Genomic DNA, 18895 nt, shown 5'->3' on the forward strand with positions numbered 1-18895 from the left:
TAGCAAATTTTGAATTAAGACTCATAATAAATTCAAGTAAATTAAATTCCATAGAAAATCAACAAATATTCGTAACATTATTATCCTATTTTCATATTTATGCACTTGACTAATATATCTTCTGACAAACTCATATACAGTGACTCGTATTAATATTCGGGCACCACGATGTGCGCAACATTAATCTTGCACACATTTGCTTTTAATGAGTTTGTTTTAATATATTAAAGTAAATATTTCATTTGATAGAAACATACATTTTACTGAGTCGAGCATTAAATCTATTCTCTCTTTATTAATACACATATTTCGGAGAACGTTATAAAAATTGGCTAAAAGATATAAAGATACACGAGTATGAATTTATAAAAAGAAAATAGTATAAATAAATTAGATTAGATAAATTTTACATAAGAATAACGACATTTGATGTGCATTTTTAGGAAAACATAAACGAACGTACTACTCAACCAATTTATCTAATACGCGCACTTGTTTCAAAGAAGAAAGAATAACGAAACGAAATAATTCTTCAATTTGATGAAATATCCAAACATTAATGCTAGTCGCCGTAGCTTTATCGTTAACTTATTCCAGGCTATTCCCATGTCTGGACGCGAAACGAGGCGCAAAACAAAAACGGTTTAAACACGGGCGAGAAAGAGGAAAGGAGAAACGGTGTCTGGCAGGCGGGAAGCAGGATCGATGACGAAAACAAAAACGAACGGCCGCAGCCTGTAGAAGCTCGGATAGTCCGGTGACGTTGGAATGTTTTATAACTGGTGGACCGTGCGTTTTCTTCGTCCCGCCGAGCCGCGTTTTCTCCTCGCCTTTCTCCTTTCTTCCCCTTTTATCTTCCTTTCTTTCTCTTTTTTTCTTTTTTTCGGACAGAAGCGACGCTAGATTCCTGACGCTGAATGGCTGCGATTGTTACAGCGACGACAAAACTTTAGCTAAAACGCGGGCAGACCCGGTTTCGCGGATTTGCTTTCCCGGTTTCTTTTGCGATTAAACGTGCACCGCAATTGTCCGGTTGCTTGAAAGAGAACCAGCCTCCTCCTAAGTGAGGTATACTCCGTGTGTCGTTGCATAGCCTTGGCGCATGGAACGATTAGGACGAGGTACGCGGTAATTGTTTCGTAGAAGCCAGGAAAGGGTGAATGAGGAAACAGTGAATGAGAAGCGAGTGCCTCGATGAATTTCAGACGAGTTCCTAACAGAATTGGATCGATTATTTGAAGTTCTAGTTCTTTCTGTGTTATTCTTGCAATTGAAAGTGTTTTTCATTAGATGTATAGATTAACTCGATGCCTTTAAGTCTGTTTGATATGACGTATAAGACGAAATCATCTTAGTTCCAAGTTATTCTTCTATTATTCATTAAATTCCTATTATTTTCCAGCGATTCAATATTTATTTATAATTCAAAAAGGAACGTTATTTGAACGCCTCAGCAACTTTTCTGTTCTCACTGCTCGCAATTTATTTGTTGCAGTGGGACGTAATTGTAATACGATACATTAAATGTAAATTAATATTCTTTAATTATTTTATCGTAAACGTAGAATACCTGAAATAAAGGAAGATACGTATTTTATTAAATATATAGTACAATACTAAATTAAATAATCAATTTTACAGAAATCTTAAATTCAGTTACATTCAATTGAGAATTATAAGAAATATTTTAATTTCTACTTGCAATTTGTTGCATACCGCTTATTATTCATATTCTTTTGCGTTTTATATATATATTTTGACAAATCTTTCAACTATTCTAAACGTGATTATGAAAATAAGATGCTTCTTATAGCTCACAAATACATCAAAAAAATCCTAATGCGTACATTTCATCATTTCCTTCTTCAATTCCTTTGAAGACCTTTAGAAGATAATGTGATCTCGTGAAATCATCATCTTGGTAATTCCTTGAGAATTTATGCTCTTCTATTTTGGAATTATACCTCTATTCTCTCTTCGCATCGCTGATTTCATTTAACTTCAATTTACTATTTAGAACCATTTACCGTACAACGAGCTGCAATTATCCAAGATAGAACTAGCAAAAAACTTTGCAAGATTTTCTATCGCGTGACATCGTGGTTCATTTGCAGTCGGCGAATCGAGCTAAACTCCGCGGAAGCGTAAATTTCGAATAGAAACGGTAAGTTTTTCGTCGAACCAGATCCTGAGGGTGAACCTCTCCTCCTTTTTTCCCTTCTTCGCGATTCCTCGTCGATGGCAAGTTTACGAGGGAGGAATTCTACCCCGTCAATACTGTATTAGCCCGCGATAAGTTTAAGCCATTTGAATCCTCGGCGAGTTGGCTGGGCTTTACCTAGCCGGTTCGCGCAACTTTAATGGCTCGCAGATTTAACAGGACACAGGTAGAAACTTTGTTCCAGGACCGAATGAAAAGCTCCAGGCATTCGACTGTCCCTCTACCGAAACGAATTTCTGATTTCGTACACGTACCAACTTCGAAAAGTTTCTGTCGTTACACTGTTCCGTTAAAGCTTCGCGAACATTAAAAGGAACGACTAAGTCAGATGGCCATCTCGAAAGCACGATAATCTTACAGAAAACGGTATATCATAATCAAGATAATCGTGTGAAAATAGTATTCTGGCATGGTTATTGTAATTTACATAGTAGTTTATAAAAGTATTTAGATCATCATTGATTAATTGCAATTGTGAACTTTTATGCATTTATGGGAAACTTGAAGAACATCGAGTTGTAACGCTTAGTAGGTGAAAAATATGTTTGCGGAGGTTCTCATCTTCGAATTATGGTCACAAAAATTCGAATCTATGTAAATATCAACAGTCTAGTTATCATAGAAAATTTTCGTAAGTATGGCACGTATGTCACGCGAATTTTTCTTTTCTCAAACTTCATTGTAACGTACATCTTCTAATAAATGCATCGAATTGGAAATATTCTTGAAATATTGAAATATATGAGAACTTGAACACATTGTGCAAGTTAATAAGAAAATTAATTTTAAGAAATTTAATTCCTATTAATTTTTCCCAAAAATACCAGAAGAAAAGAAGAATTATAAAAAGAATAATCGAGGAACCGAACTGAATGTTACTATTACTCGTTGTTAGTTTGAGAGCTTTCGAAAAAGAATCAGATTTTCATTCGTCGTTACTTCTTACTTTAAGAGTATCATAAAGTGAGATATTTATGCGACTATAAAGTTACAAAATATGGCTTTGGGCCTCCGTTGGCTCCGTTCCTGATGTTGAAATTCGTGCGAAAATCGTGCCTGTAAAATTTCAACGATTATTACATCGCGCTTAGTCCGTCCCAATAACGAATCGTCGGAAATCAGTTTCATGGACCGTCTCTATGTGATTCAAACGAATTTAAATCCTACCTACGTTTCCCGTGAAATATCGGTTTAACGACATTATCGAGCGACTGCGTATTTCCTCTGCAACCAAATCCGGCTTTATGCATCAGCATATTTAATCGGCAGACGACGACGTTACGTTAATTAATATGTTTGCTAATAACGTATTAATCTATCGTTAAATAGCGCTTCGACAAGAATTAACACGATACAAACTATCATTTGATGATTTGCGAATGGTTTATGAAACGGATTGCTTTATTAATTATTCGAGGATTACGCGAGAATATATAAACGTACAACTTCGAATATCTTTCTTTAACGATAACGTAGATATGGGAAACGACGAATTAAATTTATACTTAGGTAGAGGATTTTATTAGAAACGCTTAAAACCTTTATATGCGCGTATAACAAAATACTCGACTAACGTTTGACTTTATCCACAGTTTTCTCAATTTACAGATCTGTTAACATTCGTACCAATTTCCTTCCAGTCTCCTAAATAAATATAAGTGGCGACAAAATAGTTATATGTGCCATTATTGGAACTCACGAGCATTTTCCGCTATTTCTACGATATTTCGTTGGTATCGATCTCTATGTATTTTAAGCAAACAAAAGTTAAAATACTGTGTAGCTAGAATGTAGAGGATTAATCTTTTACAGCAGTTGAATTTGGCAAATATCCCAAAAGAACTGGAAAGCTGCTGATCATGTGTGAGTTTTGCAACGTCATCTCGCTTTAACGGGCTGATTCTGGTTAAATCCTAGACTTTCCTATTTGCTTTTGAAAGAACAGAAACGAATTCCAGAATAAATTAATCTGTTTTCGAGATTCGCATATGATACGTGTTATTTATTACGAAATTCGTATTTCCTATTGAATTCCTAATAATAGTATAAATTATGTCATAATATACATTATTCATAATTGCCAAATTATTGCATCGGTATATCACATAGCCGGTAACGTTATTAACATATTGATTAACATATTTGTTCGTGTAAGCTGCAATTTGTACGTGCAATTAATATTGTCAACCGACAAATGTAAATTATATTGAAATATGTAATACTTAATAAAATGCTCGAACAAATCAGACAAGCTTTTCCCAGTAAAAATCGATTTATTTATTACTTCATTATTACAATCGCTGTACTTATATAATTACATTATACTTTACATACTTTATACGTCAAACCATTTGTATCAAAAATTCAATAACCCTCGCGATATTTTAATTCCAAACAAAAAGTCACTGTTCCTTCTCGCAGCTCAAAGTAAATTCATCGCCGTGAAAGTTCGTAGAGGCTCCTTACGGTAATCACGATCAATTAACCGGACCCGTGTTTCATTTCAGGCTCTGGTCTATCGAGACGGGAACCTGGTGTCAGGCTCACTGGAAGCCTTGGTACAGCATATGGTACCCACCGAAGAATATTACCCCGATCGGGCGTACCTCTTCGCCTTTTTGCTGAGCGCCAGACTCTTCATCAAGCCACACGAGCTCCTGGGCGAAGTCTGCGCCCTCTGCGAGCATCAGCAAAACCTGACTGGAGATAGTGGCAAGGTGAGTCACGAATGCAACCGTCCCACAAAAGCCCACCAAGAACCTTCCGGGCGTGCACTTTACGGCCACCGCGTGCATTATCGTTTCATCGTCTCGCAAGCTCGACCCCCTTTTCGCATTCACCCCCTCGAAGAATCACCCTGGCACGCTCGCTCTCGTTTCAGTTGTAATAACGAGCACGCGTATCCAGGCCAGAAATGTTTCGCTCGCAAATGAATTTCCACCCTGACGATTCTTCTCTTTTCTTCTTGTTTAGCTGCTGTCTTCTGCTTTAGTATCTTTACTGATATTTTTACCCGATTTTATTTTTTTCGGCTTCTATAATTTAAAGTTACGTTCTTTTGCACTTGGCGCTTTTTAGTATCTTAGTCTTTTTCATTGTGCATTCTCTTCTGTGTGTTCAGGATGGAAGAGATTCGGATGTTCAAATGTCATGGTGGTCCGTTATTTTACGGTGATTCGCATTATTCTTTGAGCGGGATTTACTTGCTGGTGAAACATGCACTATCTTATTAATATCATCTTTGTCTGTGCCTTGTATAATCTACATTTGCGAAGGAAATAATTATGGATATGCAATATTCGATATAACGCGTTATAAGTTAACTTATCGAAGCAAAAATAACAGAATCACATTCGTTCGAATATAATCGCGATAACCAAATTATGAATACCATCTTATAGATCGAAGCTCGTCTCGAACAATAATTCAACCCTATTTTTATCGACTGTAACATTTAAAATCTGTCAAATAGCGAGTCTAAAAAGTGACTAATTATCTCAAAGCATATTGATGCTTTTTTTCTATTTTCTGATCGTCTTAAATAGCAAAAGATGTAAAACCTTAAGAAGTTCACACAGTCCGTATCACTTCGCAATCTCTGAAAGGTCCCAAGTTTTCGAAAGTTCTGAAAGATTCGTTGCGCATGTGCATTCTGTGGCGGTCAAATTTCCGCATCTCGTCTAAAACTTATTTGGCAACGCATGTACGAGCAAGTGAACTAATAAAAAGGGAGGAAGTGGAACCGGTTGGAATCTGTCTGGCGTGTTCCAGGAACGTCTGCAACGTTTCGTGCCACGACTGGTGCAGCTGCTAGCCGAATGGACAGAAACATTCCCGTACGATTTCCGGGACGAGAGGGTGATGGGCCACGTCAGGTCCATCACGCAGAAGGTCGCTGCGGTCGACGCTGCGGCCAGGCAGGAAGTTTCGGCATTGCTGCAAAACTTGCTGCTTAGACTGACGGCCCTGGAGAGGTACGAGGAGGGTTTGGCTAGACTGGCGACCGAGGCAACGACAGAGCAACTTTCACAGGTTCGTATAAATGCGCTAAATATGCGTATTAGTACTGTCCAAGCAAATCGTTGCCCTTTCTTAAACGATCGCTTCGTATGATTCATCGTGAGATTCTGGGAAACTTTGTGATTTATTGCGTAGGAATTTAATTGAATGTTTCGGAATTTCAAAGTCTTGATTGACTTATCTGCCGGCTATAGATCATCCGTCTCTGAGAAGGATCTAAATTTTTGTTTTATTACGATATAGTAGGGCATTTTAGAAGTTTTAACATTCGTGTATTTTTAATCGTAAGAAAGGCTTTAACAGTCAGATGTATGTGTAGTTAAAAGAAGATTTAAAAGTACAGTACAAAAGAACAGTATGAAAGAAAATTAAGTTGTAATTGAGAAGACGCTACAATAAATTATTAATTACATTCTTAACAATTTTGACATGTCCTTTAGTGTTTTCTATATTCTGCGAATTATGCTGCATCATTGTTTTATCCGTATAACTTCTTAGATCAGTCTAATCGCATTGAGAAAACAGCAAAAGAGACTCACACGTCGAACAACTTTCGTTTGCATCAGCTATACCAAATATTAGATCGTTTAGGCGTACAAACGTTCCAGGAACTTAACCGTATTGATCGAGTTTAACAACGATTACTCGATTAACTGTAACCACGGCGAAGTTCCGGTATAATGAACCGATAATATTCTGTCTATGGTACTTGTTCGATCGGCCGTCCGTTCGTTCCGTGCACCAATTCCGTTCCCGTAACACGGGACTCTTGTTACCGTTTAAATGGCTCGCCCATGTCGTTTGTGCTTATATCGATACCAACGCACTTCTAGCATTTGCATCAATACCATACACATGTGCTATGGTTATCCAATCGTGTGTAAACATTTGCATAAGGCGTTCCCGACAAGTACCCCCAAGCTTCTTTTCGAGTATCCATTTAAATCTTGCATTCTAAAAATAGGTACTCTGACAAATCTTTCTATTATTGCTTTACTTTTATTGCATTATCGTCTGAAAGTTTAAAATTCAAGTTCATAAGACAGTTATGAAAGCAAATAACATTATAATTAAATATTAGATGTGCTTTTTATTTAAAAAAAAAGAAATACCTTGAAACATTAATATTATCGTCTACAATAACTTAATTTCAACCATTCCGTATTTCCACGCACCAAAAACACAATTACTCGTAACAAACATGCACGGCAAAATTACAAATTCCGCTCGAGATATTCCCAATTCATAATTCTCTAATTTTCCGCTGGAAATTACGAAATAATAAACTTAACGTTGCCCGTTCGGTTCCTTAATCCCAAGAGAAATTTTACTATACGCGCGGTCATAAATCGAATTTGCGTATACTTTGTACGTGGCCATAGACGCGTCGATGGATGATACTTCTGTCAGTGTTGAGAAAGTAAAATAGCTTCCTTTCCCGGTATCAAGCAATTCCCCGTCAAACTCGATTTTCCAGCCACGTTCTCTCCTTTGACAGACGTTTCAATATTTTCCCGGAGACACGGAGACGCGATACTGATAACATCCTCGAGGGATACGCGGGGATTTCACCTATGCATCATCCCTGTTTATACATGTTATTCGCACGGTGTGCTAATGCACACGTTTCTCATCGTGCACGCACATGGTCTTCTATCCTCTCCTACTGTGTATACTAGCAGTACGCGTACACTTTGCGCAGTTAGGCTAACAGGGTTATGTAGTTTCACCGTCGACATGGGAGACAGTAACTATTCTATTTAATTTGATTACCTCTACGCCTATCTGCCACTGCGCGTAACACCTACTAATAGCTAATTTGCAACTGCATTAGTTAGTTAAATATGCCGGCGTATCGTACCCCGGCTAATCAGAACTGAATTGCGTGAGCGCCGACCGCTACAAGCTTCGTCGATGATCGTGCGGCCGGAGAAATTACCGCATCCCCAATTGTTTCGTTGTGCGGTTGTCGCTTCCGTTTCGGAAACCTGTTTCGGATACCACTGCCTCCAATTCCTGGTTATGTTACCGTTCGTTCGATATCCGGCGTATGTCTCCATTTTCGGATAATCGAGGAAAAATTCCGCGAGATATGTGTAGAGCTGGTTTTTCTGAAACGTCTTGAAATCAGTATACTTAATGCTTCGTGTAACGCAGAGATAATGACTGTACATCCTGTTGGATTTTTGTGGACTTTTTCGTAAATGCTAGACTTTTCAAGAAAAACAGACGAATTTTTTTGTAGTTTTTACTGACACCTAATGTAACACTGTTTCACCTTCTAAAAGTGATAGATCTTCTACTATTTTTTATTGGTGCCTTGTGTAGTTTTCGGTATTTTCATTCATAAGTGGAGAAAATAAAGAGCAGAAGAATTTTTTCGCGAGAGATTATGAAGAACTATAATTTTGATTAAACAGAAATATATTGATTGCTAGAATTTTGTAGAAATATAGCGAAATATTCACTGGCATGCTAGATTGGAATCACGAAAAAAGAAAATATTGATTACGCGTTTGATACATAATTTTGGTGTATTTAGAAAGGAGTTAGGTATTGTATTTATTTCTGTCTAAACTGTCGTATATTAGGTTGGAAAATTATAATAATCGAATGTTATCAGTGTTCGAATATTCGATATCTTTGATGCCTTGATATTGTAGTACTTTGTATATGATATCTATGGTATCCAAATAATACAATACCTCGATATCTCCATATGTTAAATTTCTCGTAATACTTCGCATTCTGATATTTGATAATCTTGATGCCTTAATGTCTCGATACGATATATAATACAATTTCTTGATATTTCGATACCTTCAAACCTCGATATCTTGATACTTGATACCTCGATAGAAAGTCTCATGATGTCATATTACTTCAGTATCCTAATAACCAATAGGTATCCCAATTAGTATTCTAAGATGCTGATACGTGAATAGGTACAACGAAAGTTTCCATCGAAATCTGTTGTAAGATTAAGATTTAAAATTATTCTAAAAGTTATTTTTGCATATTCAGAAATTAACAAGAATGTTAATATATATATCCCAGAAGTAATTTTGCTATTAAATTTTAATGAAATACCACTCAAAGTTCTTTAGTATCAAGCTCTGTTTATTCAGATTGCTAAATAGTAATAAGTGTTACTAGGCAAAAATAAATAATCGTTCGTTTCTAAGATACTTCATCTTCTCGGCGACGAGGCATTAAATGCATATTTTATCATGGACGAATGAATAATAGTGCCGTTCTTTGTGATCAAAGGGAGATAAATTCCCTGCGGCATAATAAATAACATCCTCATCTAAACGCGGATGAAATTGCTCCATTGCCTATCAAAAGTTCCTGGAAATTGTTAAAAGCAGCTTCTTTAACCGGCTATTTTAATATTCCTTCTCTATCATCATCTCGTAATCTGCCTCTTGGTCCCCTGGAAATTGTTACGATAGATATAACGCAGCCTTTTTTCCCCGAGGTGGTGCCTTTATTTGGTATACGCGAAAATATTAATGTGAACGCAATTTTCTATATCCACAACGCCAGGGAAAATGAATATTGTATACGTTTAGTGGGTTTCCTCTCACCTCCTCGTTTTTTTTTCTTTCTCTTTCTCTTTCTCTCACTCTACCTCTTTCATAAGGAATATTAAAATTATAAAATACAGAATAAATGTTAGTATTCAGACACACGTCCAAGGGACACGATTTTCTGCAAGAAAACGATACAATATGAATTATTCGTATATGTTGAAATTGAATTTGTTAGGTTTCTCTGCGTGAAGTATACTATAATGATAAAAATAATTGGAAGAAATATTTTGATACTGGATAGTATTATCTTTAGGTGTCTGTCGTCTAATTATCTAACTACACATCGTATTTGATTAATTCTTAATCACGTACAATTGTATCTTTGCTACAAACGTACAATCTGTTAGATTGCTTGGTATCTGCTAATTTGATTTATTTACTAAATCACTGTATTGAAATAATTATTGAAACGTATATCATTATGGAAGCAAAATAATCATCTTACAGAAGTTTTCACATTTAATGATACACTAATGTGCTGTTGTTATTTGTACTTATCTCGTACAATCGAAGTTGCAGAAAAATTCTAGAATTTCCTTTAAATCGTAGCAAAGAAATATGTCGATTCAACTTTCATAAAGATATCGTTATAAAATGAATGAGTCATCGTATAATCTGTAAACATCAGTCACGCGATAATAAGCCACAGAAGATCATCTAAAATTCGTGTTTTAAGGTAATCCATCAAATGTTACAAAAAAGTTTTGCCATGTTGCTACAATGCAACACTTACAATTAGCATTCGCGTCGAAGAAGCAAAAGATGGTGGTTGAGCGAGGAGAATAAAGAATATTCCAAAGCTTCCAGTAACGTTCCAGCAACTACCTCGTAGAACGGTATTTGCATGGCCGCTTGCATATCTACGGTTTACGTCGGAATTGCATCGAAAATGCAGAAAGTCGGAGCGCAATAAAAATATAACGCGAGCGGAAAGAGAAGAAGAGAGAGGAGAAGAAGCAGATAAGGAAACGGGTGGGCCGAGCTCTTAGGAAGCTCCGGCTTATTAAAGTGGAAGTTCGCCGCGCTTTTTGAACCCGTCCCCGCGACGTGCCGCGGCGACAGCTTTGCTTGAACTTTCTCAAGAAGCGAGCCGTAACTCGCGAAACCAATAATACGCCCATAATCTCTTTTTCATCCCTCCGTCGCCGCATCCTCGTTCTTCTTCTCTTTTTTTCTCATTCCACGTCGTATTCACCGCTGTAAGAAAAGTTCCAAGTATGGAAGACTAGAAACTACTTGATTGCAAATGGTTTTATAACGGCGGAACGGACAAGATGTTGTCGTTTCACGTTTGGCTATTCGACATCTTCAATTAGTCGCGATGAGGGTCGTCGATCGTCTTGTTATTTGTTGGTCGATAGGGTAAATGTACATAAGTTGATAACCCAGAAGGAATTTTAGAGGAATTTTTAAGAAATTTAGAAAATATTTTGAAGGACTTCGCAAGTTGGGTAATTTTAAACGCGTAGTTGAGGATATTAATTCGCATACAAGGTTCCATTTTGTCCTTAAAAGTAACATGAATTTAATATTGACCGGCGGAGCTGCAGCTTCTATTTCGTTATTTAGTAGAAGGAAATTTTAAGCAGATTATAAAAGCAAGTTAAAGAGTAGGGGATAGGAAAAGCAGAGTATTATTAACAGAGGAGAAGAAGTTTTAGTTTCTAACTATAATACGATGTAAGATGAGAGAAAAAGTAGTATCGAGCGTTCTTTTATTTATTAGAAGTTAAATATTTTAATCTCTTGCATAATCAACATTGCGAGCAACTATTCTATCGCGTTTAAGAATACATTATGAGCTACCCTTATCAGATAAAACGTTTATTTGCTTTGATTAAAGCTAGAAATTCCTGATCTTCCTTATAACAGAGCATCGAGCGAACATTTTATTTGGAAGACAGAAATTTTCAATGATATGCGTTATATTTATAACAAATATCGTGTACTTATTTGTGGCAAAATATTCCAACTCGTAATAACAGAATACAAAAGTTAAGCTGTACTGGCACAACTATATTAAGATCAATTCTTTGGTTTCTGAAAAGCCAATTACAAAATTTCTCTCACAGAACGCATCTGATATTTAAAAATATATAAAATATTCACGGCATGGAATATTTCGTATAACTTTCAGTAGGTGAAATGATATCTTTATTTAGATTCTATAAAAATATAAATTTGAACGAATACTACCACAATCTAATAGTAGAATTAATCAGTTTGACTTCCGAGTGGTGCAATTATCTGAAACGAAGATTTTCAACGTAATAATCAGCTCGAATCAATAATTGCAAACTTTTATGGCGGAACTTTTTTATATCCTATTTTTACGATAGATAACATTTCATCCAAACCATTTCCACGCGTTTATTACGCACCCTGAATTGATTGGATTTCTTTTATGTGTTCTGCGAACAAGAAATCGTTCCCAAGCCCAATACTACAGCTTTAATCTCTTTCTTTTTCGCAGAAAGAAAGTTTCGGACGAACACACCAGGCTTCTCAATCAACAACCTTTATTGCATTTAAACAGTTACTCGCTTGGAAAGTTCAGCTCTGGACTTCGATATTTAAAAAGAGAAAAAGTTGCAACCTGTGATTTCATACGACGAACATTTTATAGCTACTTGTCGATAGAACGACTTTTAATGGTTCGAAGCACTCAATTTCGTTTAGAGTTCCTTAGCGTTTCTTCATGCACGTCAGCAAAATCTGGCGTACAGGCTTCAAGAAAAACAGGATAAATAAATAAATAAATAGTCAGGCGGATTTGACAAGTTGACATATCTATTTCGACGAACGAATATGAAATTAAACTCGAAAGTGTGTTTGAGTTTTATCACAGAATATATTTCGTTTCGGTGAATAATTTCTAGCTTGTCAAAATAGAGAAGAAATAAAAGATATAAGCCCATGAATGTAATTGAATACTTATCAGAGTTTAAAAATTTATTTTGGAACGAAATGTTAAATTCAAAGTAAAATTATTGCAGAAATTAATATAATATATTTTAAAAAGGAAGAATAAACAAGAATAATAAATGTATAAACTTGATTGAGTATTATTAAAGATCTTTGATACAATAAAAATGGGAAATAAATATTTATACTCCCTTTTACGACGAGAAAGCACTGAATTTTTGTTTTTAGTAAAAACAGATTAATTTACAGCTCCTTTTCATACGAATTTTTTAAATTAAAATTAAATTAAAGTTAATTTTTAAATTACGTGTGAGCAGCGTGAAATTAAAAAAAATAATTTACATGTACAGCTTACGAATTACGAAAAGTCCACTGTCCTTTTTAATTAAAATCTTCGTTATTTCCCCTTTGTTTTAAAGATTTTGCTGCTCGTTCCGTAATATTTGTACCCTTTTGACAGCAACGTTCAAAGCTTTTATAATCATCATTTTATAATGCATCATTTCACATCAAAATATTATTCATTATGGATACTTCATAATTTATATAGCTTTTAAACCACTTTAAGTGGGATGGTTTGGTTTAAACCACTTCCTCCAACTTTACGTAGATAAATCTGTCAAAAACTTTTACATATTCATACCTTACTCATTCATAAATTTGCACAATTTCTCATACATCGTTCCCTACACCAATTTTTTGCTAAACGAAAAAGTTTTCCGATATTTTGGCAAAGTATATTCTCTCCTGACGACTACAAAACTCGAAGCATTAACTCTTCGAAAGATGCATTCTATCCGTTGCAAGTGTTTATGAACTCTAAATTTACAGCGTATTCCTTACCTTTCGTACGATAGGTTCTATAAAATTTAATTTCAAATATTTCAACGAATTAGGTTATAATTAGACGGAAAAAATCTACAAGACTGAGAAGACATAAAAAAATGTGTTTCCATTGTAAAAAAAAATAGTGCAACTACAAAATACACACGCGTCATTACTCCCGCGAAAAATATGCTCGTCAAAAGTATAATTCTTCTTAAAGCATGCAAATGAACAGGTTCTGTAAAAATCTTTGTCACGAAGTCCCTAGCTTCTTGATTTAATTAGACATAATTCTGCTGCATTATATAATTACAGATACACTCGTAGAAATCATATGATGTGAGAAATATTTTATTTTACAAAATTGAAATATGTTGAACAGAAAGTGACATTTTTACATATTTACATGAGCATGGACCATTCTTGTCACGAGCTTCTCTATTTATTCCTACGAAATCATAAAACTTCATTTTTCATTGAAATTCGTGGTAGCCAGTGTGCGTAGGACGCCTGGAAACTAGTAAAACGTCCGGAAACTAGTAAAACGTCCGGAAAACCGGTCTTTCTGGTTTTCGCGAGCGGTACAAAGCTTTTAATTACGTTTTCTTCCGCGTAATGACGAGAGAGGGCTGCGAGAGGAGGCAAGGGACAAACACAAAGGCTTTCGAAATGCAGTTTCTGCTCCGCTATCGGGTTGTATTTAAATGCGCGCATTAACGTTGTTACTATAGATAACGGGATTTTAATTGATAACGATAATACGCGTTAAAATCCGTATTAACTCCGTTACACGCTTGCTGTATTTATATTCGCTCGGCAACAGCGGTTCCGATTTAATGCCTGCTTTTATATGATCGAACCGTGTCACTGCCAGTTTTGTGCAATCGCATGCGAGTCGATTATTATTATTAATTGTAGATATTTCGTGATTTAGTTATATTTCTCCGGTAACGTGTCGAGTTCGTTTCGCTTCGTGAAAGTAATTATCGTTTTGACTAACTGGATAAACTTCTATGCAGCGAGTTTGGTTAATGTTCATTCATATCCTATTTTCGTGGATTTTGTAATTTGTAATTTTGCGGAAATTTAGGTCAGAACTGTAGAAATTGTGCGAGTGACTTTATAATTTCAGGGTTTTCATTTTTTTTTTGTCTGTACATTTTTATCTTGCGTATGTATAGTGGCAGACTAAAGGAAATTTGGGACGTAAAGATTGTTACTGATATGGTACAAAGTTTAATACAAAAGTTGCTAATATTCGTTGCACGTACCAAGTAAATTTTCCAATTTTAAACTTTCTTTGGTCCACCAATATATATACGTATATCTTTTTAATCCTTAATTATAATATTTTGATATTAATGGTTCAAATTCCAGGGTTCATAACGAGCTTTAGTTCCATCAAGTTTTTCGTTTGTTTCAGTAATCAAAGAAATGAAGTGGTGACTAATGTGATTATATATTGGGTTGGCAACTAAGTTATTACTGATTTTGTCAATAACACCTAATGACAAAATCCGCAATAATTTAGTTGCCAACCCAATAATAACTTCTTTGAAATAATAAGAACTTTGCTAAAATACGAGTATATCGAATATGAAGTGAACGTTTAGTCAAGCTGGGTCTGATAAGGAACAGTAACCAATCGCAAGTAAGAGACTTGGATGAAACTGTAACACTGGCCTCAATTTGAAATACATCGTGATTTCCAAGTCGTCATTAATTATTCGATACAAGAAACTATAGCATTCCCCGTGGTGCATCGTATTTGGTTGCATATCATGACTCGCTAGAGAATTGCGCGTTGTCTTCCTCCAGGTTTCTTTGAACATCGCAAACATTACCGTTCACTAAACTCGAGCAATTTGAAACTTGCGAGAATCTTGCCGTTCAATGACTCTGCTTTCGTAGAATAGTAATTATGGGATTATTCTATTCCCTAAATGATAAGGTGCACGTTTTTGTACTTGAAATTTATACGTTATAGGTACATTTTTGTAGTATTTATTAAAAACTAGTTTTAACACAGTGTTTATCTGTGTATACATACCACTATATTGTATTTTATTTAAGATCATATATACGATATTTATTTAATTCATTAATAATTTATTAATAGATAAGTAATAATTAATTTCAAAACTTTTAAAAAGTACAATTTTCGAACATTGGTATTTCTATAGAATTTTGTTAAAAAATCAATTGTTGATTGAAGTTCATCGATGAACATTAAACTTGGTCCAGTTGGTTGGAAACTGTTTTTGTATTTTTCATAATTGTTTATTATAAAATCTTTCAAAACATAGAATCATATATTTACTGTAAAAAATATTTAAATTCTAATTTTACAACCCTTCAATTTGATATTTGCGATTTCGTTCAACGGTCCGCCGCACAATTCATAAACTGTTAAATAAAATTTTCCAAAATATCAAATTGAAACCAACGATAAAGTTCATCGACGATTGTTGAATTTAACACGCGGTCAAGAAATTGTACGTATATTTTTAGCAAACATTTATTTCCAAATTATTTACATATAAAGTAAATATGTATTATAAAATATTAATCCATCGTAAAAGATTATCGTAAATAAATATCTAAAATTTTTATCGCGTATAATTAGATTTTATTTGAAAAAATTTTAACTTCCATCGACATTAACTTTGCGCTGTCTTTCACGAAAAGCTGACGCATCGCTGCGAATTAATTTCATTTATACGGACGGTAAAAGCTTTCAATTTCTTTCAAAATTCTAGCACATATAACGAGAAACTATAAAACACGCGCGTTTTTAATTTCACCATCGTGTATCGTTGCCAATTTCAAGACAGAAGGAGCAGAGAAACTCGAGAAAGCATTTCGCTGTTGATATTTTTACGCTTTCGTTGCAGTTCTCTTAATTCGAAACAATGAAACTCAGCACCGTGTCTCGACAGTCTTAGCACGATCTTCTTGATTTTGTTTCGTTTAGCTCCGATACGTGCTTTGGTCTTCTCGTCCTGAACAAATTGTGTTAAAATATTCCGTGTCTTTCTTGTCGCGTTAATTTGGTCTTTTGAGTAACGCGGTGAATTTGTAAAATCTAAATTAACTATCATTTTTTTACACATCAAATATTGTGTGCAAATATTTTCTTAATTAGCTAGAAAAATTTGTACGATTAGTTTGCAAGAAGAGATTTATTTTCAATTTCAAGGGTGAAATGTAAAATACGCGTTAGTGAAAAAGGAAAATTTTATGAACTCAGTATAGAACATTGTATTTCATCACAATTTTAGTGTAAAATATCAGTTATTTGGGAAGAGGGATTCATTTATAGAAGACTTGAAGATGGAAAAACGTACAGAATACATATAAAACGTATAAAACATCCAAAATATAATTTTCTAAAATACCTCAGACACGTTATAAACTTATCATTTTGCTCTAAAATAATCTACGATGCAATTCATCTTATTAATTCTTAATAAAGATGAGCCTTTTAATTATAATCTGTAGGTTGAGATTTAAATTTTCCATTAAAATACCTGAGAACCCCATCAGAAAATTAATATACCTACTTCTATTTCGCCACGGTAGTTAAGAATTAATTTAATGTCAAATATTTGATAAAACAAGGGGAAAACTTGAGGGACAGTCTGATATAACAAAAATCTGCTAACAAGAGTTCTCACAAAATTCTTCATTCCACTCGCTAAACGTCTATCAATATCAGGAAAACTAATGAAGACGTTAAACCGTGGCATTTTCCAATGCCATTGGAAAAACGTCCGTCGATAGAATTAATATCAATCCATTCGCATTTTCTGATCGTGAAGCATCATCGTTCGTTCCCTCATCGGGAGAAAGAGTCGCGAATTGTTTGGCCGTACGGCGATTCACGAGTCATTGAACGTGGCTTTTTTATCGAAGAGGAAACAGGCACAAGGGTGGAATTTGCACGTAAATCAAAACGTTTCGTTCGCGCTCTGCTTGCCGCGAACAGTTGGAATCAATGCTGTCGGTCTCACCGGGATCGTTCCACACTGTCATATCGGGCAACTCCGCTCGTTGATAATTCGATCGACGATCTAATTCGAAGAAACGCAGGCGGTCGTTCGCTTCGTAACCGAATCACGCGGTTCGTTGATCTCGTTCGTACCCGACGGATTCTACTTTCGTCGCGTCGAGAAAATGCTATGACGTATCTCGTGGAAACGAGGGAAGGGTGCTGTTTAAGACGTTGAGACCGTCGACTGGGTGCTATGGAAATGACTGTCTTTGGAATCGAAAGAAGAACGATAAGACTATTTTCCTTGGTTCGAAATGCTGCATAATTGGATAGAGTGTGTTGATAATTGAAAAATTACTTATTATTTGAGAAAATTTTTATCGTCAAGAAAAGAGACAAATATGTCTGTAGAATCGGGCAAAGAGCGTTCGGTGATTTCAAAATTGCGAAAATTTTTATTGATAGGAGAAGAGGCTAATACGCGCGTATTATATATTCGTTCTAATAATATAGAATTATTGCGAACCTCGTCTTCATCGTTTTCAAGCAGATTAGCGATTACGTAGTTCCATATTTATGGAACCTTTTAAGACATTACCGAACACTGACCAAAGGAAATATTTTTTTATGAATAAGGCATCACCAGGTAGACGAATTGTTAATGCTTAAGGGCAAAAGAATTTCTGGTATATCTTTGAATGAATAACAAGGGCCGACATAGATTATTATATTTGAAGATATATATATTGTATCTAAGTATTATGTTGGATATAATAATTATATAAAAATACCATAAGTTTCTCCACTTAATGGAAACGGGAAGATTAAAAAATGGGAAGAAAAAAAAATAGAACGATTGAAGTATAAATTAGGACAGTATGTCAGAGAATGTGGTTAAGAAATTTTTATTTCGTGATTGCTCGATTGTTACCAAGAGCCGCAATTACAGGGCAATTTCCATATATTTCGTTGAAACATGAATAACAGCTGGCTAATTATGGCAGCTCTGGCAATTACTTTTTCATAATCTAACCGCATTAGTCGCCATTTTTTCCTCGCAATCCCTTGACATGCACAGTGAAAAATGGGCAAAATTTCGTGGAAGAATAATTATAACCCATTTATATGCTGATTATTGTAACGCTAATTAATTCAAGTTGTTTTAAGTCAAATTAGAAAATAAATTAACTAAAAGCTTACTGCTTTTAATTTTATACTACTATGAGGAAAATTAATTAGTGCTATAAAATATATACTATACTTGTATACTTTATAGCACTAAAGACGTAACAAAGAAATCAATTTCCCATCGAC

General features: G+C 35.0%; 1 protein-coding gene across 3 annotated transcripts in view; it reads left to right on the forward strand.

Annotated features, from left to right (window-relative positions):
- Positions 1-18895, forward strand: part of LOC122566773 — a 642331-nt gene that overhangs the window by 591429 nt on the left and 32007 nt on the right. For 2 of the 3 annotated variants that reach the window (XM_043724480.1, XM_043724481.1), the window contains 2 exons: positions 4729-4938; positions 5993-6253. In XM_043724480.1, the coding sequence (XP_043580415.1) occupies positions 4729-4938; positions 5993-6253 (471 nt within the window). Of the gene's footprint in view, positions 1-4728; positions 4939-5992; positions 6254-12310; positions 12709-18895 lie in introns of those variants that run through there. The other variant, XM_043724483.1, reaches the window with a different exon arrangement.

This window comes from Bombus pyrosoma, linkage group LG4 (assembly GCF_014825855.1).
Source record: "Bombus pyrosoma isolate SC7728 linkage group LG4, ASM1482585v1, whole genome shotgun sequence".
In the NCBI taxonomy this organism is placed as follows: domain Eukaryota; kingdom Metazoa; phylum Arthropoda; class Insecta; order Hymenoptera; family Apidae; genus Bombus; species Bombus pyrosoma.